This window comes from Macrotis lagotis, chromosome 4 (assembly GCF_037893015.1).
Source record: "Macrotis lagotis isolate mMagLag1 chromosome 4, bilby.v1.9.chrom.fasta, whole genome shotgun sequence".
Classification (NCBI taxonomy): domain Eukaryota; kingdom Metazoa; phylum Chordata; class Mammalia; order Peramelemorphia; family Peramelidae; genus Macrotis; species Macrotis lagotis.
This window is the reverse complement of record NC_133661.1, coordinates 69,714,881-69,737,009: the sequence shown is the minus strand read 5'-3', so window position 1 is coordinate 69,737,009 and position 22,129 is coordinate 69,714,881. Positions and strand designations below refer to the sequence as shown.

The 22,129-nt window shown below is 36.9% G+C and overlaps 1 protein-coding gene across 2 annotated transcripts in view; it reads right to left on the bottom strand.

Annotated features, from left to right (window-relative positions):
* GRAMD2A (GRAM domain containing 2A) overlaps nt 1-22,129 on the bottom strand; it is a 79,638-nt gene that overhangs the window by 14,954 nt on the left and 42,555 nt on the right. For both annotated transcript variants that reach the window (XM_074233045.1, XM_074233046.1), the window contains exons 2-8: nt 20,788-20,920; nt 6,789-6,902; nt 5,919-5,976; nt 5,360-5,432; nt 3,335-3,438; nt 2,217-2,315; nt 123-194 (exon numbers count right to left, since the gene is read on the bottom strand). In XM_074233045.1, the coding sequence (XP_074089146.1) occupies nt 123-194; nt 2,217-2,315; nt 3,335-3,438; nt 5,360-5,432; nt 5,919-5,976; nt 6,789-6,892 (510 nt within the window). In that variant the 5' untranslated portion in view covers nt 6,893-6,902; nt 20,788-20,920. The remainder of the gene's footprint in view (nt 1-122; nt 195-2,216; nt 2,316-3,334; nt 3,439-5,359; nt 5,433-5,918; nt 5,977-6,788; nt 6,903-20,787; nt 20,921-22,129) is intronic.

Below are 22,129 nucleotides of genomic sequence, written 5' to 3'. Positions count from 1 at the left end.
AAGAAGGGAAATTTCATTCCCTTAGAAAAGACTTTTAAAAAAGAAAAGACTTAGTTCAGGGAAAGAATATGTGATGCTGTTGGCAGGGCTAGCTCCCAGAGAAAGCCAGAATCCAACATTACCTGCAAATGGGTGCAGACTCTCCTTAATACATCATACACGCTGTCCCTTGAGATCAGTGACACGAAAATATACTATGATAAGAGAAGAGAAATAGTAGCAATGAGAAAAGGGGGCTGACAACACCTACTTTTGTCACACTGTCTGTCTCTCAAACATAACCTCAAGAAGATATCACAGCCCTGAAGTTGGCAATTGCCCATAGGATACAATTGAGGAGTACTGTGAACCTTCCCACACACACATATACTTTAAAACTATGTCTTTCATAGGCCTATCACAATGGCTGCAATTTAACCAGTAGAGAAATTTAAATCCCTTTGAATTTGGAAAATATTTTGAACTTCCAGAGTCTCTCATAAGAATGCAGACCTTGTGGGGGGGGGCGCTCTATAAACCACCATCAGCTGACAACAGTAAGACCCTTTAATAATGGAAGAGTGGGGCAAGGTTAGAGAATGAATAGGGATAGGAGATAAGTGCTAATAAGGGAGGTGGAAGTGGCCAAAAAATATTCACTAGTTTGTTACCTATGGGTGAGCCCTGAGAAGTATCTAATTCTCTTAGGAAATACCAGCTCTGATTTATTTATGCTGTTTTCTCCATTAAAATGTGAGCTCCTTAAGGACAGGGACTGCTCTATTGCCTTTCTTTGTATTCCCAAATTTAGCACACTTGGCCTGATCCAGTATAAACACTTAATAAATGTTTTTTGATTAATTGGGTCAGATCAGGTCAGAACTTAATTGCTTTTGCCCAAAGAATTGTAGGATCTAGGTTTAACTGGCCTTAGGGTTGAAAGTCAAGGGTTAATTTATGTTCTGATTTCTCTATTACCATACTCCCTTTTACATTACACACCCCTGCCAGGGGCATACAGATTTTTGGAACATGGAGTGGACCATCACCTTTTACTGAACCCACACTAAAAGCTGCCTCAATTTTAAGATATTGTTTGCTTGGGGACTATTCAGGAGAGGTCACCTCCATTGGAGAGAAATCCAAACATTATGGGCCACAGGTCTGCTACACACTGAGCTGGAAGTTCTGTGCCACTGACCTGAATAGTAAGTGGGAGCTAAGATCAGCAGCTTGGAGGAGAAAGAAATCTAACCCAGGTTCAAGTTTTACTTTCATGGTATGAAGGGTATCTATGTACACAAAAATGGCAAACTTTGAGAGGGGCAGAAAGTAAGTGGAAAGGAATGAAGATGGGAAAGTGATAGGAGGTTCAGTAAAGAACACCATTTCTTGTGGTAAGCAGCATGTCTTATTGGGTCAAGGGGCACAAGTATTCCCAAGATGCCATGTTCTCTTCCCATCACATGAATCAATCTTGCCATAGAAACAATATCTGGAATAATACTATTAAATTATACATTAAGTACGATTAATTCGATGGTTTAATGACATGCTGACTTAGTTTTTGTGAACTGGTCTGGGAATCTAACCACCCTACCATTTTTAATGTGGTTTCTAAGGGGAAATGAGCTTCAAGTTAAAAAGCAATCTACTTATCATAGAAATGATAAATGATAAAGCAAAACTATTGTTAGAATAATGACCATTTTCAGCAACATTTTGTTCTTAGGATAAAGAAGTACCTTCTTCATAGTTCAGAATCCCTGAGCACAGCCTGGGGCAGCAGGGGCACAGAGTGATTGACTTCTGTGTCAAGAGTAAAGTATAATTTAAGAAAGAGTTTTAGGTCTGACATTACAACTCAGAGAGGGAGGATGGTATGCAGGGCCACATTGGCCTTTGTGGGGAACTTTAGCTGGCTTTGGGGTAGTTACTGTTTTCAGTCATATCTGACTCTTTGTGACTTTATATAGGGTTTTCTTGGCAAAGAGACCAGAGTAGCTTGATATTTCCTTCTCCATTTTAGAGATGAGCAAATTGAGGGAGTAAGTGACTTGCCCAGGATCACCTAGCTAGAAAGTGTCTGAGATTTGATCAGGAAGACTCATCTTCCTGCCTCCAGGTGCAGCATTCTAACTGCTTCCCCATTCAACAATTCCCAGTCTTGAAAGGATATACCTGCCCACACAGGGAAGCGGGAAGAGATGCCGGATGGGTATGGGGAGACTACTGACCTTCCTGCTTGTGTTGGTTGTAATAGCCAGTCCATTAGGCAAGAGTCTGGCCATCTTGTGCTTTTTTATCATCTGGACAGATAGCACAGGGATAACTACCTGAAGAGAGAGAAACATATTTCTCTTGGGATCCATCCTCCCCTACTTTGTCAAAAGACTTCAACCCTTACATCATCAACATTGCCCCAGATGTTCAACTCCTGATGGCTGTGAACTGGGCAAAGGAAAAGATACTCTAGAGTGTGATCCTGCTTTCTAACCTGTCTTCCCCTTCCTCTTCAGCCTCTACTACTTTGTTCCTATCCTTTCATTCTCTAGAGATTTCTTCACACATTCATTTTTGGACACAGCCAATACATAATATTTATGATATTAACTATGCTTTAACTCCCCCTCTCTGTTTTCCTGGTCCTATTCTGTTCCACCTCTCACTGCAGTTTCCATTTATTCCATCTCCTTCTTTCATGTGTCTCACCTCAAGGACCTTTAGTGAGAACATTATTAGCCTACAGGGAAGTTTTGAAAAGTTCTACTTTCAAAATACAACTGGACAACATACTCCAGCACTTCTAAAGTTATTCTAACTGATTCCCGTTCCTGGGCTCCATCCCTATTAGAGAAAAGCCATGTACATTCACAAACTACTCTTGGCTAGTCAAGTGCTCAGGAACTAGTTTTTCTGTTTAATCCAAAACATGATTAGCCATGTTATGGTAGTTGTCATACATGGAAGATGAGACAATACAAGCACCAGCCCCAATTTTAATGATTCAAAAGCTAGATCGGATCTTGTAGAGCTTTTGGGCTAAGGTTTATCAGTTGGTGGAATCAGAAAGACTAATTTAAACCCTGACTTGTCTCTGGAATGTCCTCTCATTACAAAGTTTTGGGGGAAGCAGAATACAGGGAAGGACTCAATTCTCTAGTCCCTTATAGGAGCTGAGATGCCTAAAAGGAATTATATTTATCGCTTATCTGATTCACAAATACTTATTGGTATCTCCAGTTATGGAGAAAAATTTTAAAAATCCATAAAATAATTAATCTGGTTTCAAAGAGTTGTAACACATGCCAGATATTGCAAACAAAATCCCTAAAAGGGGGCAGCACCACCATACCTTGATGTCTTTCCCAAAGAGGCTGGCATGAAAGCAGAGCCAATTGTGGGAGATATATAGACGACCTTGTATGAGGATGTCTCTTTGGAGTGCACAGGAACACACTGGAATATAGAAATAGAAAGATATACATCCACATATATACATCCATAATCACCCAATGAAAACAAAAAAATCATAAATAACAGTACAAGTCACAGAGAGAGGCTCTGGGTCTCATGAACTAAGGCTGGAGTTCTATCACACACATTCATATTCTCATTCTCTCTCATTCTCTCTCTCTCTCTCTCTCTCTCTCTCTCTCTCTCTCTCTCTCTCCTCCCCCTCCACCTCCAACTTCTTCTCAGAGGACCTCTAGGATGCAAAAACTATTGGACATGTCAGATTCCCCTCCTCTTTAACACTCCATCCTCCGTGCCTGGGACACTCTCCCTTACCTGTATCTACCTCTTAGTAACCCTGGTTTCCTTCATAACTCAGTTCCAAGGCTTTCTTCTGTAGGGGACTTTTTTTTTTTTGGTTCCACTCCATCCTACTACAGTCTTCTTCTCAATGATCACTTTCTACCTTTCCTCAGTATATCTTCTATGTTCCTAATTATTTACATGTTATATCCCCCTCTAAGGAATAAGCTCCATGAAGGCAGGAATTGTTTTACCTTTTTCTTTATCACTTTCTCTTAGTACAATGCCCTGGAAAAGCATGTTGGTTGGTTAAATTGTGATCCTGTTGTTGCCCACCTGATGTTACAAGTCAGAAACACCGTCTAGAAGATCCTGCTTTCTAACCTGTCTTCCCCTTCCTCTTCAGCCTCTACTACTTTGTTCCTATCCTTTCATTCTCTAGAGATTTCTTCACACATTCATTTTTGGACACAGCCAATACATAAAAAAGGGTTTTTCTTTTCCAGTGGGAGGTGGCAAGGTGGGAAGAATAAGATAATGAGATTGTCCCAAAAAAGGAGGAAAAGAAGGAAAATAGAGTTACAGAAGGCAAGCCAGAAAGAAACACAAATAGGGTGGCTTATATGTTGAAGTTATTATCATTTTAAAGGAAAAGTAAACTTTATCTAAATGAGATCCATGTTTTATGTAAGGTCCTCTTTTTCTTTTCCACTTAATATGTGGAAATGCTTATTTTATTTGGTGTTTGTTAATTAAGCTCAGCATTTTAAAAAATTTAACAAGATTTCCTATATAACCCTACCTCTTGCCCTTCTCTGTCCCTAACAATATTCTTCTTATTCCCCAATACCTCTAAATTTTTTCATTTTCCCTAAGTATAATGCTGTCAATCAGAATTCTGGAACCTTTGTCCCAAGATGCCATTCAAAATCCACTTCAGGAAAAATCTCAACTGTTCCTTCCTGTTATAGTTATGTTCTCCATATTCACCTTACTCACTCAGAATTTTCAGTCATCTCCTTCCCCACCACCACCATTAAAGGTCTTTTCTTGGTGTTACCATTCCTTCCTTTCTACTTTTCTCCCCTACCTCAAATAGATTTCACTAAGCCCTGGTCCTTGGCTCCCTATCCTCATACAAAATTACCATGTCAGAAAAGTTCTTTGAAAAACACTGGAAGTAAGGAAGAAACTCAGTTGAAAATAATCACATTTATTAAGTCACTTACAATTTACAAGATGTATTTAAGAGTTCAACTCTGTGCCCTAGCTCAGCAAAAGCTTTTTATATTTTTAGAAAAATAGTATCAACAAATGTTTAAGGGTCACCAATACCCATCTACAATTGCCATAAAATTCTATCATGTCTGAACTAGAATGACCTTTGGAGTAGTTCAAGACCCTTTTACATATGAGAAAGGTAAGGCCCAAAGAATAGAAGTGGCTCTTCACCAGAATTAACTGTCAGAAGACTTTAAAGTTCATCTGACTCTAAATCTTTCTATTGAACATTGCACCTCTCAAGGATGATCAAGAAAAAGGCCCCCCAGTTTGGCCACCTCTAAGTAGGAATGCCCAAGAGATTCTCTGTGATCTAGTCAATCACACATTATTAGCTTACCTTTCAGAACTTTCTCTTCTGGGGGGATGTCCTTGAACAGTTTGTGATATTGATGGTTGTATTTATTTGGTGTCTGTAAATAAACATAGCATGTTTGGGATACTATAGACCCTGGGAGGCAGAGGTTAGCTGGAATGCCTCACACCCAGGATCCCTGGTAGCAAAACCTAAAAGGAACTCAGAAACTTACCAGGAAGACAAAGTGAGTGGTGGTTTTCTATATTAAGCAAGTTTCTACAAGTTAAAACTGTCACTTGGACTTTTAGTCTTTCATCAAGTGGGTAAGGCCTAATGCTTCTGTGTTGACATAGGAGGTAACATTATCTCAAGTCTCCAGGTAGCTCAGGAGTCTGATGCTCACCTGGTTTCCTAGTGACTGAGCCAGCCACCATGGGAAAAAAATCATTATCATGGAGTTAAGAATTGCAAAACCATCAGAGCTCAACCTCCACTCCCTCAGCAGCTCTCACACTCTCAGACTGGGTCAAAGGGAGGCCCAGTTCTTGCTTCTCCCATCCCATGGAAGTTTGTTCTTGGAAGGCAGGGTCTCAGGACTCACCACTTCTAGGCTGCTTTTCTTTATCTCTTCATCCTTTAGACCTTCAGCCAGATGCACACTGCAAGAGAGACATTGCACTCTAGGGCTAACAAACCCATTGACTCCCTCCCAAGTCCATGTTTCCTCAAGCCCAAATCTACTCCCCCATTCCGCCTTGGCTGTGGTCTGGAGACGTAGGACAGCTGTTCTGAAGGTAAAAGTTATCCTCTGGGTATGGCTATGAGTGCAGGGCACTATGACTAATTCAAATACTCGAGGGGGTCTTGGGTCATAAAAAGTAGGTTCTCCCATCCCTACCAAGTTCTGGGCTCTTAGAAAAGCTGAGTCTCAAGCTCCCCTTTATCCTCATTGAAGTCCCTGCTCATATCTTTCTCCACTTCTCTGTTCAATAGGCAGCCTGTAGGAAAATCTTATGACCTGGGGAATATCAATCATAGGGAATGAGTTGAGTCAAGAAAAAGGGATAGTGGGGGGAGAGTGGAAGGCAAGAATCTCACAGTTCCGATGGGCAGGAGGGTGAGGACCCCAGAAGCTCAGCCAGGGGCATGACCTAGTCAAGTCAGAAAGGCTCTGCTCCCAGATGCTGCTTGACTCAAAGTGAGAGTGAGAGGCTTGGGGCTGGCAGAAGAAGCCAGCAGGAGCTAGCTGGAGGGTGTGAAAACCCACTCCTCTGTACTCCTCAAGAAATGTGTGGGAGAAGGCTGTCAGGTACAAGCAGGGAGGGAAGGGCACTTCAGATGGCCTGAAGGCAAGCCCTCCAGGTTTCAAGGAGAGGCTTGAGGAAGAAGGAAGTAACTCCCCAAGTCTGGTTGAGAAATGCTCTTTTCCCGCTTTGTCCTTGGAGAATTTATGTTGGGTAAAGGTTCTAACCTCTCCTCCAGGGTTTCCAGGCAAGGACTCCTTTCTTTTGGAGATTCCTCCAACTTCTCCAGTTGGTCCACTGGGATCTTCAAGGGAACTGTTTTTTCATGCATCTGTTTAGAGCTGTAGAAGGCCCAGAAAGTCATACAGAAACATAATATTAGAAGAAGAAGGGAGGACTACACTCCTCTCAGAGAGTAAAACCTAAGATTCAGCCTTCATCAACCCAGTCTGAATATAGGTTCTTACTCTGTAGGGAAGGGTGTAGCCTGGGGCTAACTAATGTACCAGCAGCAAGTGCAGAGCTCAGAAATCTTGAAAGCAGGAAAATAGTACTTTGGAAAAGTCATTAAACTGTACAAACTCTATAAGCATATCTTTGAACATAGGCTACTACTGGTGCATCTAGGTAGTACAGTGGATAGAGTGCTAGACTCAGAGTCAGGAAGACCTAAGTTCAAATGACCTCGAATACTTTGCCAGTTGTATGACCCTGAGTGAGTCACTTAACCTCAGTTTCCTTAATCCACTGGACAAAATAACGGTAAACCATGTCAATATTTTGCCAAGAAAATTCTAAATGGGATCATGAAAAGGGGGACATGACTGATGGATAAAAAAAATAGCAAATGCCACTTCTAAGCCTATAATCCAAAAAAGAGCAAATAAAGAGGAAAAGGGGAAAAAAGAAAGAGGGGAAAAGGACCTATATACATAAAGCAGTTCTTTTTGTAGTAAACCCAAACTGGAAACTAAGGAATGACTAAACAAATTGTGATATATGAATACAGTGGAATTTGTGCTCTAAGAAATAGCAAGATGGATAGTTTCAGAGTAAACTGGGAAAATCTCTGAAAAGATGCAGAGTAATGTAAGCAGAATTAGAATAATTTATATCATGACAACGACATTCTAGAGAAAAAATAACTTTGAAAGACTTTAGAATTAGATCAATCCATTGATAAAGCACAAGTCCAAGGGACCCAGGATGAAACATGCCACTCACCTTATGCCACAGAGAGGATAGACTTAAAATGCAGAATGAGAAGGATATTTTTAATATCACTAACATGGAAATTTGTATTGCTGGAATATATGTGTATGGATACACACATACACATGTATATAAGCATATTTATATGTATGTGTGCAATGAGGGTATCATTTTCTCATTTTTTGAATGGAAAAAAGAATGAAAGAATACTTAATCTCACACACACACACACACACACACACACACACACACACACACACGATCCTGCCCAACTGGCTCATGCTGATAGTTAATAAAATAAAACCAAAACTTAAAAATCCTAACTAAAATAGGATTCATCTATAAGAAACCAGTAACCAGTTAATATGATAAAAATTCTGCCCAAGTATACCAAATACTGGTTGTTGACAATCCTCTGCAGAGGCTAATATGGATTTATGCAGTTTAAAGGGTCCTTTACTGGAAGAAAGAAATCTTTCAGATTCACCTCCACAAAGAAGAGAAATTCATGATACTAAGCAAGCTCAGAAGAAAGAAGAGAAAGAGTTCAAAGTTGGTCCTTTCCTAACCTTGGTCCTGTGGCATAAGTGGGTATCCTTTCTGCTTCCAAAGGAAATTGTTATTTCTGTGATAAGTGTAATTTCAGTGTTTGTAGGCTAGTAATAACAGGATTCTGGGGGGGGGGGGGAATCATTCTCTTGGGAGACACACCTAAGGGGTGAGTCATCAAAGACTCAGAGGCAACTAGGCAGCCCAGTGAATAGAGCCTGGAGTCAAGAAAATGAGCTCAAATCTGGCCTTAGACGCTTACTAACTGGGCAAGTCACTCTGCTTCAATTTCCTTAACTGTAAAATGGGAGAAATAATCACACTTAACCTCCCAGAACTGTTGTGAAAATTAAATGATATAATATTTGTAAAGCACTTAGCATAGTATCTGACACATAATAGGTACTTAAGAAATACTTGTTTCCCTCCTCCTTTCCTTCCTTCCTTTCTTTCCCTCCCTCCCTCCCTTCCTTTACCTCCTCCCCTCCTTCCTCCTTCCCTCCTCTTGTTCTTTCTCTCCCTCCCCACTTCCTTCCTTCCTTCCTTCCTTCCTAAGAAGACCTGGAGTAAATGAGAGAGCTGTAACTTGACTTACCATTGGGCTGAGTATACAACAGTTACCTGCTTGACACTCTAGGTGTGACTAGGAGGTTAGAGATATGGGGGAAATAGAAACTTAAACCACTCTACAGAAATCTTGGACTTTGAGACAGGAAGAAACACAGAGTCTGCTGCTGTAGGCTATGTGTAATGGCACAGGTTCTAGGGAAGAATGACCATTATAAAGGCCATTAGAAAAAAACAGTGCCATGATCTAGCTTAAAACAAGACGTAGGAAAAAATGAACCTTACCAAACACCAGAGCACACCCAGATGTAGTTGAGATGAAGAATAGGAATTATGGTTCAGTCAAATGGTGCTGGCAAAACCTGTCTAGACTTTGGTTACTTAGACTTGAAACCTATGCTCTGGAAACTCTCTGCTTGCTTAATTTCCTTTTCCCATGTGATTCCTTTAAAAAAAATTTCTTTTCTGAAAAGAAAAGAATTCCATTTTATACTCATGAAACTAAGGAGCAAAAGAATCTGCCCCCACCTTTTCTAGGCTAAGATATGTAGGGAGGAGCACATGGTATCTGGAGGGAGTTCTGGTGATGGCAACTGTCCCTGGTTCTTTGGGCAAAGTAAGTAGAACAAGGGCAGAGAGAAGAAGCAAATCAATCAAAAGGGATAGAGCTAGAGGACACCTATGACTAGTGGTTCTTTGACTAAAATGGAAATATACTACTGTATACTACAATTCATTAGAAAGAGCACCAACCTTGGAGTCAAAAGACCTGGGTTCAAAAACCAAGTTTTGCCCACTTGTATAATCTTGGACAGAATTTCTCTTAAGTCCCAGATTTCTTATCTGTAAAGCTAGTAAGATGGTTTCTAAAGTCCCTTCTAGCTCTATAGAAGATCCTACAATATCCAAGTTTTCCCTATTAGAGTCTGAATGTATTGAATCTAAGGATTTAGAGTCTAACCCTGATAATCAGTTAGGCAGCTAGGAGAAGCAGTAGATAGAGTTCTGGACTTGGAGTTAGGAAGACTTCTTCCTGAGTTCAAATCCAACCTCAGATATCTACTAGCTGTGTGACCTTGGGCAAGTCACTTCACTCTGTTTGACTCAGTTTTCCCATCTATAAAATGAACTGGAGAAGGAAAGAGCAAAATACTCTAGTATCTATTATTTTGGTAAATAATATTTTTTTCAATTCCTCATAAAGATAGTTTTCAACAATCTTTTTTCTTGTTTTTTTTTTATTTTTTGCAAAGCAATAGGTTTAAGTGATTTGTCCAAGATCATACAATTAGGTAATTATTAAGTATTGGAGGCCGGATTTAAACTCAGGTCCTGACTCCAAAGCCACTGCTCTATCCACTGTGTCACCTAGCTGTTCCTCAATATTCATTTTTATAAAATTTTTGGTTTCAAATTTTTTCTCCCTCTCGCCCATCCATCCCCTTCCCCAAAGATAGAAAGCAAGCTGATGTAGGTTATACATATGCAATTGTGTAAGCATGCTTCCACATTAGTCATTTGTGAAAGAAGAAATAGAACAAAAGGGAAAAAATACAAAAACCAATCTAATAGTGAAAATAGTATGGTTCAATCTGCCTTCAGATTCCATAGTTTGTTCTTTGAATGTAGATAGCATTTTCCATCATGAGAAATTGTCTTGTTGATAAGAGCTAAGTATAATATAATTGATCATTACACAATGCTGTAGTTACTGTGTATAATGTTCTCTTGGTTCTAGTAACTTCACAGAGCATCAGTTTGTGTAAATATTTCCAGATTATTCTGAAATTTGCTTCCTCATCATTTCTTATAGCACAATAGTATTCCTTACATTTATGTACCACTTATTCAGGCTTTTCCCAATTGATGGGCATTCCCTCAGTTTCCCAATTCTTTGCCATAACATAAAGAGCTACTATAATAAATATTTTTGCACATGTAGGTTCTTTCCCCTTTTTATTACTATCTTTGGCATACATATCTAATAGTGGTTATTGCTGTATCGAAGAATATGCATAGTTTGATTACCTTTTGGACATAGTTCCAAATTATGTTCCAGAATGGTTGGATCAGTTCACAACTCCACCAACAATGCATTAGTATCCCAATTTTCCTACATTGTCTCTAACATTTATCATTTTTCTTTTCTGTAATATTAGTCAATCTGATAGGTGTGAGGTGGTCTCTCAGAATGATTTTAATGTTCATTTCTTTAATCAATAGTGATTTGGAGAATTTTTTCCATATGAGTATGGATAGCTTTAATTTGAGTTGAAAAGTAGCTCTTTATATTCTTTGACCATTTATCAATTCAGAAATGTCTTGTATTCTTCTAAATTTGACTCGGTCTCTATATATTTGAGAAATGAGGACTTTATCAGAAATACTTGCTATAAAAATGGTTTCCCATCTTTGTGTTTTCCTTCTAATTTTTGTTACATTTGGGGTTTTGTGGAATAACTTTTTAATTTAATGTAATCAAAATTAATTCATTTTGCATTTCATAATGTTCATTATCTCGTTTGGTCATAAATTCTTTTCTTCTCCATAGATCTTACAGATAAACTATTTTTTGTTCTGCTAATTAGCGTATGATATCTCCCTTAATGTCTAAATCATGTACCTATTTTGACCTTATCTTGGAATAGTGTGAGATATTGTCCATGCATAGTTCCAGTTTCCTTAGTAGTTTTTGTCAAATAGGGTGTTCTTATCTTAGAAGCTGTAGTCTTGGGGTTGATCAAACAATAGATTATGTTAATCATTTACTATTGGCTTGTGTAATTAATCTATTAAACTGATTAACCACTCTATTTCTTAGAGAATACCAAACAAACCAATTTGATCATTGCTGTTTTATAATATAGTTTTAATCTGGTATAGAATTCCCCTGATATTCTTGACCTTTTGTTCTTCCAGATGCTTTTGGTTTTCATTTTTTCTATTTCCAAAAAAATATTTTTTGAATTGTTATGGAGCTAAATAAATAAATTTAGATAGAGCTATCATTTTTATCATCAACTTTTTTTACATCATTTTAACATCATATTCTTTAGGAAAATTGGTCTATAATTTTGTATTTTTGTTTTGACTCTTCTTAAGTTAGATATCAACACCATATTTGTTATCATAAAAGGAACTTGGTAGAACTCCTTATTCACCCATTTTTCCAAATAGTTTATATAGTATTGGATTAATTGTTCTTGTTTGGAAGAATGTTCTTCTAAATTCATCTGGCCCTGGAGATTTTTTTTCACAGGGAGCAACTAATATTTTTCCAACTGCTTAGATCTGATTTTATTTGTGTAAAAAAAATGTTTCTAATTGTATTCATTTCATTCCTGGGTTTGTCTTGGTAGGTGGACTCCCAAATATGTTATATTATCTGTAATTATTTTAAGAGAAATTTTAAAAACATTTCTAATGAGGGGCGGCTGGGTGGCACAGCGGATGGAGTACCAGCCTTGGAGTCAGGAATACCTCAGTTTGGGTCCGGCCTGAGACTCTTAGTGGTTGCCTAGTTGTGTGGCCTTGGGCAGGCCACTTGGCCCCCATTGCTTTGCAAAAACAAAACAAAACAAAACAAAACAAAACATTTCTAATGGCACTTATTAGATAATTTTATTTTGTTTATTTTGTTTGCAAGGAAATTATGTTAAGTGACTTGCCTAAGATCACACATTTAGTAAGTGTGAAGTGTCTGAGATCTTATTTGAACTCAAATCCTTCCAACTCCAGGGCTGGTGCTCTAGCTGCTATTATCATCTAACTGACCCTGTCCTTAGTTATTTTAAATGGAATTTCTCTATCTCTTTTTTGCTGAACTTTGTTGATAATATATGGAAAAGTTGGTGGTTTATGTAGGCTTATTTTATAACTGCAACTTTGCTAAAATTGTTAATTATTTCAAGTAGTTTTTAAGTTGATGTCTAGTATTATCTGATGTATATCATTATATCATTTGCAAAGAATGCGAGTTTATTTCCTCAATGCCTACTTCTAAATCCTTCAATTTCTTTTTCTTCTCTTATTGCTAATGCTAACATTCTAGTATAATACTGAATAATAGTGGTGATAATAGGCATTCTTGTTTCACCCCTGATCTACTGGGAAGGCTTCTAGCTTATCCCTGCAACAGATAATGCTTGTTGATGATTTTAGATAGTTACTACTTATCATTTTGAGGAAAGCTCCATTTATTCCTATATAGTGTTTTAGCTCTATAGTGTTTTAGTAGGAATTAGTACTGTATTTTGTCAAAAATTATCTAGTAAGAATCATATAATTCCTGTTGATATGGTCAATTATACTAACAGTTTTCCTAATATTGAACCAGCCCTACATTCCTGGTATAAATCCCACCTGGTCATAGCATATTATCTTGGTGATAAATTGCTATAATTTCTTTGCTAATATTTCATTTAAATATTTTACATCAATATTCATTAGGAAAATTGGTCTATAATTTTCTTTTTTTGTTTTGACTTTTTTTTTTAGATTTTTGCAAGGTAAATGGGGTTAAGTGGCTTGCCCAAGGCCACACAGCTAGGTAATTATTGTCTGAGACTAGATTTGAACCCAGGTACTCCTGACTCCAGGGCCAGTGCTTTATCCACTGCACCACCTAGCCACCCCTGTTTTGACTCTTCTTAAGTTAGTATCAGTACCATATTTGTATCATAAAAGGAATTTCATAGAACCCTTTCACCTATTGATTCAAATAGTTTATATAGTACGGAATGAATTGCTCTTTATTGTTTGGCAGAATGTTCTTCTAAATTCATCTGGCCCTGGAGATTTTTTTCACAGGGAGTTCATCAAAGGCTTGTTCAATTTCTTTTTCTAAAATGGGGTTATTTAAATATTTTATTTCTTCTATTGATCTGGGAAATTCATATTTTTGTAACTTCATCCATTTCACTTAGTTTGTCAGATTTGTTGGCATACAGCTGGGCAAAATAACTCCTGGTTATTGTTTTATTTTCCTCTTCAATGGTACTGGAGTCCCTTACATTTTTTATACTGGTTTGGTTGAAATTAACCACAAAGCTTTATCTATTTTATTGGATTTCCCCATAAAACCAAATCTTAGTTTTAATTATCTATTTTATTTATTAACAATCATTTTCTTTCAGTTTTATTAATTTGTTCTTTGATTTTCAGGATTTCAAATTTGGCATTTAATTGGGGCTTTTAATTTGTATTTTTCCTAGCTTTTTTAGTTGCATGCTCAATTCATTGATCTTTTTCTATTTTATTCATGTAGGCATTTTGAATCACAGAATTTCCCCTAGGTATTATTTTGGCTATATCCCATAAATTTTGGTATGTTATCTCATGATTGTCATTTTCTTTGATGAAATTATTATTTCTATGATTCATTCATTCTTTAGAATTAGATTATTTGGTTTCCAATGCATTTTTAATCTATTTTTGCATGGCCCCTTTATTACTTGTAATTTTTATTGCATCATGATCTGAAAAAAATATTTCTTCCTATCTTCACTGTATTGTAAGGCTTTTTTGGTCAGCTTTTGGATAGGTGCCATGTATCACTATTCCTTTCAATCCAGAAGTTTATCATATCCAACTTTTCTAAAATTCTATTACTTTCTTAACTTCTTTTTGGGGGATTTGTTAGATATATAAAGTTTTGAGAGGGGGAGGTTAAGATCCCCCACTAGTATAGTTTTACAGTCTATTCCCTCCTATAACTTATTTTTAATTTCTCCTTTAGATTTGAATGCTATACCATTTGGTGAATATATATGTAGTATAGATATTACTTCGTTGTCTATGATAATTTTTAGCAAGATATTGCTTCCTTCTTTGTCTCTTTTAATTATATCTACTTTTGCTTTTACTTTTCCTGAGATAAGGATTCCTAACTACTTTTTTTTTACTTTGAAGAATAATATAGTCTGTTCCAACTTTTTACCTTTACTCTGTATGTTTCTCTGCTTCAAATATGTTTCATTTTAACAATGCATTGTGGGATTCTGATTTTTTTATTAGTTTTTCATTTTTTATTAGTTTTCATTTCATTATATTATCAGCATCCCATTCACAGTAATGATTACTGTGTATTTCCATCCATACCATTTTTATACTTTTTATCCGTTCTTTTTATACTTTTCTCCTTTCACTTTGTCCCTCCTCATCAGTGTTTTGTTTCTGATGCTCACTTGCCCCAGTCTTCCCTCTCTTCTCTCACCCCTCCTTTTTCTTTCCCCTTTCACCTCCTATTTCCATATAAAGTAAGATAGATTTCTGTACCCAACTGATTGTGTATGTTATTCTCTCTTTGAGACAAATTCAATAAGAGTAAGTTTCAAACAGTGCTCACCCCCTCTACTGTAATAGGTCTTTCATGTCTCTTCATGTTATATACACTTATCTCATTCTGCTTCCTTATTTCCTCTCTTCCCAGCAACAATCTATTTTCACCCCTTAATTAAATTTTTTTATCATCACATCAAAGTCAATTTACCCTCTCAGTATCTTCCTCCTAACTGCCCTAATAGAGATACAGATCTGAAGAGCTACACATATCATCTTCAAATGTAGGGATATAAACAGTTTAAACATATTGAATACCAGGGTTTTTTTTTCCTTTCCTGTATACCTTTTTATGCATCTCTTGAGTCTGGTATTTGAAGATCAAATTTTCTGTTCAGCTCTGGTCTTTTTATTAGAAAAGTTTGAAAGTTCCCTATTTCATTGAATGCTCATCTTTTCCCCAAAATACTATGCTCAGTTTTGCTGGGTAATTGATTCTAAGTTATAATCCAAACTCTTGTGCCTTCCAAAGCATCATATTCCAGGCTTGTGTTTAATCCTAACTGGCTTCTTTATATGTGAACCGTTTCTTTCTGGTTGCCTTCAGTATTTTATCTGTGACCTGATAATTCTGGAATGTGGCTACAATTTCTTGGTATTTTCATTTTGGGATCTCTTTAAGGAGGTGACAAGTGGATTCTTCCAGCAACTATTTTACCTTCTAGTTCTGGGTTAACAGGGCATTTTTCATTGATAATTTCTTGAAAGATGGTGTACAAGGTTGGGATTTTTTTTTTGAGTATGGCTTTCAGATAGTTTGCTAATTCTTTTTTTTTTTTTTTAGGTTTTTTTGCAGGGCAAATGGGGTAAAGTGGCTTTCCCAAGGCCACACAGCTAGGCAATTATCAAATGTCTGAGACTGGACTTGAGCCCAGGTACTCCTGACTCCAGGGCCGGTGCTTCATCCACTATGTCACCTAGCTGCCCCTAGTTTACTAATTCTTAAATTAACTCTACTGGATCTATTTTCCAAGTCAGTTGTTTTTCAGTGAGATATTTTACATTTTCTTCTATTTTTGTTTTTGTTTGATTGATGTTTGATGTCTCATAAAATCATTGGCTTCTGCTTGCCAAATTCTAATTTTTAAAGAATTATTTTCTCTGGTTAGCTATTGTACCTTCTTTTCCATTTGACCAATTCTATTTTTAAAGGAGTTTCTTTCTTCAGTCAACTTTTGTGCTTCTTTTTCCAAGTTGTTGATGTTTTTATAATTCTTTACCATAACTGACATTTCTTTCCCCAATTTTTCTTCTACCTTTCTTACTTGATTTTTAAAATCCTTTTTGATCTCTTACAAGAGTACTTTTCAGATTTGAGACTAATTCATATTCTCCTCTGAGGCTTCATATGTAAGCATTTTGATATTTTTGTCTTCTTCTGGGTTTGTGATTTGATCTTCCTTTTGCCATAGCAACTTTCGATGGTCAGGGCTCTTTTTGTTTTTTTGATCATGTTTTAAAGTCTGCTTCTGGGATATTGAGGACACTGTCACATGCTTCTTGCACTGGGGTCCAGGGGCTTGGTTGCTGGTTTTCTATGCCAGGATCTCTGGGGCTGATGGCTTATCCACTATGCCAGGGTGGCCCAGCCCAGGTGGGCCTGTTGTGCCCTGAGTTCTGGGGCTGGCAGTTTGCCTGCTGGCCACATGGTTGGCCTGCTGTGCAATGACCTGTTGAGCCAGGACCATGGGGATTTGGTTGCTGATTCATGCTGTGGCTAATAGCATCCTGCTGGCTTGCCCAGACATCACTTGGGCTGGGTAGCACTCCCCTTCTAACCAAGTGAGACTGACCTTTCCTGAAGTTTTCCCAAATTATCTTTGGCTAGAAAATTGTTTCATTCTGTTGTTTTGCGGGTTCTGTCCAGAATTCTTTAAGAGACTTGATTTGGCATTGTTTCTGAGGGAAACTGGGGAGAGCTCAGACAACTTCCTGGGTTGTCTCCACCACCTTGGCTCTCTAGTATCATTGAAAAAAAAAACCCAAATAGGGTCATAAAAAGTTGAACATGACTAAAAATGACTGAGCAACAGCAGCAACCAACCTAATAATCCAAGTCTTTGTCAGTAAATTGACGAACTTAAGATGGAAGGGATCAGGATGCTCTTTAGTCCTGACCATACCCAAATAAGTCTCCTCTGCTGCACACCTAACAAATGTTCACTCAATCTTTGCTGAATGGGTTCCTGAGAAAATCTGTCCCATTTCTGGGTAGCTCTAAAGTTAGGGAATTTTTTTCTGAATCAAACCTAGATTTGCTTCTTTGTGACTTCTAGTCATTATTTCTAGTTCTGCCTTTAGACCTAAGGAAGAACATACCAAATCCCTCTTCTATATGATCATGTTTCAAATTCTATTGATTATAGCTATGATGTTACTTCTTAAGTCTTCTTTTCTCCAAATTAAATCACTACTTCCTTCAGCTAGCAAACTCTCAAGGACCTTCCTTCATTATTCCAGTTGTCTATCTCTGAACTTTTAATTTATTAGTGTTCTTGAAATGGGAAACCCAGAAAAATACACAGTACTTCAAATCTAGGGTGACCATAGCAGAGTATGATAGAACTATCACCCTTGTAGCTCTAGACACTAGGACTACTCTTATTCAACTTAATTTTTTTAGTTGCCATATAACACAATCAGGAGAGGGAGTTTAGTTATATGGAAGGAGAATTAGACTCAAAGCAAGGAAGATTTGGGATGAAGTCTTATTTTGGACCCATCCTGGCAGTGTGTTCTAGGGATGTCTCTTGATCTCTCAGTATTTTAAAAATCATCTATGCCAATAAGTTTCAGAGAACATACTTGCACTGGTAGAGGGAGCTTCCTCTCCCAGAATTCCTGATATAAATAAATCACAGCCCCATTCCCTGTCACTATGCTTATCAAGTCATTAGCACACTAAAATATCAAGACCATTTTGAGTCCTCTATCCTATTCTTTGCTGGTTGAATTTTTTAACTCAAGTATATTTTTATATTTATCCCTTTTAAATTTCAACTTATTCTAATAAGGTTCTAGCTTGTCAATATTTTTTTGGTTCCTGATTTTATCAATCAAATATATTTGCTGTCCTTCCTAGCAGTGTCATCTGCAAATTTGACAAGCATGACATTTGTCTTTTTTCCAAGTCACTGAAAGTAATGAGGAATAGCATAGGTCAACCACAAATCTCTGTGATAACAATAGAAATTTCTTTCCATGATAACATTGGCCCTCGAATGACTACTTTTTGACTGTGACCATTCAACCAGCTCTCAATTTACCTAACTGATCTATCCTTTAGCCCACAGCTCTCTATTTTATTAAATGCCTTGCTAAAACTAAGTAAACTCACAACATAACTAATATGGGGATATGTTGAATGATTGCACATATATAACCTATATTAAATTGTTTATCATCTCAGGGGAAAGGGAAACCAGGGTGGATGGGAGAAAATTTGGAACTCAAAATTTTTAAAAATGTTAAAAATTGTTTTTTTCAAGCAATTGGGGAAAATAAAATATTATTTAAAAAATAAAAATAAAGTCTAAGTAAACTATTTTACAGCTATTTTTAGCTAAATTTAAAACTATTCTCCTTTATCTGTCTAGTAAACCTGTCAAAAAAGGAAATTGGGTTTTCCTGATGTGACTTGTTCTTGATGAAGTAATGCTCTTTATGATCAACACTCCTTTTTCTGACTGTTCATCAACAGTTCTTTTGCTAATATACTCTAGAATTTTTCCAAACAGCAAAGTCAAAGTCACCTGACTTTGCTCCATTCATTTCCCTTTTCTCTATTTCTTCATCTTCATTATCATGATAATAATGATGATTTAAAAAAAAATTAAGGCAATGAGGTTAAGTGACTTGCCCAAGATCACACAGCTAGGTAATTGTTAAATGTCTGAGACTGGATTTGATCTCTGGTACTCCTGACTCCAGGGTCAATGCACTGCATCACCTAGCTGCCCTAATGATGATCTTTCAGCATATGCTCACCATGAATATTTAGAGGCACTGACCCATTATTTTTTTCAAATTCAGTTGTTTCAATAAATAGTAAATAAAATTACAGGATTGCTTTCATTTCCAATGAAATACCTCTATGCCTCTTAGTTCCTTTCATATTACACTTATCTATTTTTATCATATTTTTATTGGTGTCATTTGTTTTTTAATATCACCTTCATTTCCAATTATGTCCCCAACCTCTTCCATATAGAACTGATCATCACTTTAAAAAAGGTTTTTAAAAGAAAGAGAAGAAAAGCAATTCAGGAAAACTAAACAACATATCTATTATGAGGTATGCATTTTTTGTTTGTTTTGGGTTCTGCAAGGCAATGGGGTTAAGTGACTTGCCCAAGGTCACACAGCTAAATAAGTATTAAGTGTCTAAGACTAAATTTGAATTCAAGTCCTCCTGATTCCATGGACAATGATCTATCCACTGCACCACCTAACTGCCTCCTATTATGTCTGACAGAATATGCCATATGCCATATCTACAGTTCCTGCCTTCTACAAAGAGAGAGAGAAAGAAGTTTTCTGAACTCTTTTTCAGGGCCAAACTTAGTCATTATAATTATGCAGTGTCCAGGGTTTTGTTGTTGTTGCTATTGTTTAATTTCCTCTTATACTGTTGTGCATATTGTGTATGTTGTTTTGCTACCTCTGCTTATTTCTCTTGGTATTAGTTGATATAAGTCTTTTCATGCTTCTTTGAATCATTTATGATTTGTTGTTTTATATAATGCAACACACTTGTATTATATTCATGTATCACAGTTTGTTTAACTGTTGTCCAGTTGATGGGGAGCTATGTTTTTTCCAATTCCAATTCCAGTTCTTTGCTACCCCCCAAAAATGCTGCTATAAATAGTTTGGTGTCTATGAGATCTTCCTTTCTGTCTTTGGAAATATGTCTGTGTCAAAGAACCTAAACATTTTATTTATTCTTTTAGCACAAGTTCAAATTATTTTTGAGAAATGTTGCATTAATTCACAGCTCTGTTAATAGCATATTTTGTGATTGACTTTTCACAGCCTTTCCAATATTGATTATTTCCATCTTTTGTCATCTTCATCAACTTGCTGGGTATGAGATAAAACCCAGAATTGTTTTGATTTGCATCTATCTTGCTATTAATTATTTGGAGCATATGACTGTTAATAGTTTGCAATTCTTTTGAGAATTGTTTCATATCCTCTGAGCACTTATCCAGTTCAATTATCTCTTGGAATGATAATTCTTTTTTTTTTCTTCTAAGTACATGATCAAACAAAGTCTAATGGCTCCTTCATCAACCTCTCCAAGGAGAATTACCCTTCTGTCCAGCTAGAACTTCAGCCAGGAGTAGGTAAAATGATTGGTTTTGGGGTAATGAGAAAACCAACAATTAAATTAATGAATGTAAATGATTTAAGAATTGTGTGATTCTTAGCAACTCCTACCCCAATTTTTCCCCAGTATCACTGCAGAAGTAAAAGGAGGCTACATGTAGGTCTTTTTTGTGGTTTTTAACTGTTTCATGAGTTATTGCAGTAAATAAGAATGATAATGTTAATTACCTGGTGGTTAACCTTCTAATGATGAACCTTCTTCACACTGGAAGTTGCTGGCAGGCACTTAGAAGCCTGGGATTATTCTTTCCAATATGTAAACTTGGAGATAGAAGTTCATTCAGGGCATTCCAGTATTCTTCTGTTGGCAGAAAAAAAAAACTCGATCTTTGTGTGGGCATTTCAATTCAGCATAACAAATATTATCTAGAGCCTCAGAGAGTGAATAGTTCAGTACCCTTTGCCTCCCTCTGAAGGGTGTGGCATACTTAATTCTTTCTTTGAAGGAATAAGTTACTCTTTCCATCTTTATTATATAGAAAATACACTAGATTTGGAATTGGAAAAGGGTTCAAATCCCAGATATAATGTTTACTTTGTTTAAAAAAGGGGGGGGGGATATTTTCTGTTATCCAGTTTCCTCAAATATAAAAAGGAAGATAAAGATCATTTATCTTTATCTACCTCGTCTTAAAATACAACATGCATAACTGTATATAAATGAATAGCAAAGGACTGTCAAAGCACTTTATCTGGTTTAACTTGAAGATCATTGCCTCCTTTGGATTTGCTTCTTCTAACACTCCAAGCTATTACTCTTTCCCATCAAGGCTCAATCTCCCTGACATACATTGAGTAGGCCTTTGGGGCAGATTATATGCACTGTATTTGTACTTATTCATGTTGAAAATAAAAGCTAAGTTTTTCAAGGAAGTCAATAATAAATGTCTCATTACAAATTTTAGAGAGGATGCTTGTTGCTCTACCTGATTTATCAAGTACAGATGATAGTATCATAATTGGATAAAAGACCAATTTCCAACTACCAAGGAATAGTAGCCTATCTGTATGGCCATATAGGCATAAATCCTTACCATAGACTTCTTTTAGTGGTGGTGGGGATCTGAGCTATGATGGGAAATAGAATTTGAAAGTGATACCTTTTATGAGGGGTCCACTCTTCAGGAAGAGAAAGAGAGCCCTCAGAGCATCAAGGTTCTCTTCAGAAAGGACCATAAAACAAATGAAACCAGAAAATGTCTTGTAAAACATACTATATGCATCTCATAGAGTAGGCTACTCTGGACCACAGTGCATATAAAATGATTCCACCCTTGTGGATTCTAGCTCTGAATTTTTGACCTGGGATAGAGAAGTCATTCTTGGGGCTCAGTTCTTACCTGTGTTCTATGTGCCAATGATTACATCTAGCCCAAAATGGAACAAAGGAAAGAATAGAACAAGAACATCTACAACTATGGGATCCACTGAATCTTTTTTTTTTTGCAAGGCAATGGGGTTAAGTGACTTGCCCAAGGTCACAGAGCTAGGTAATGATTAAGTGTCTGAG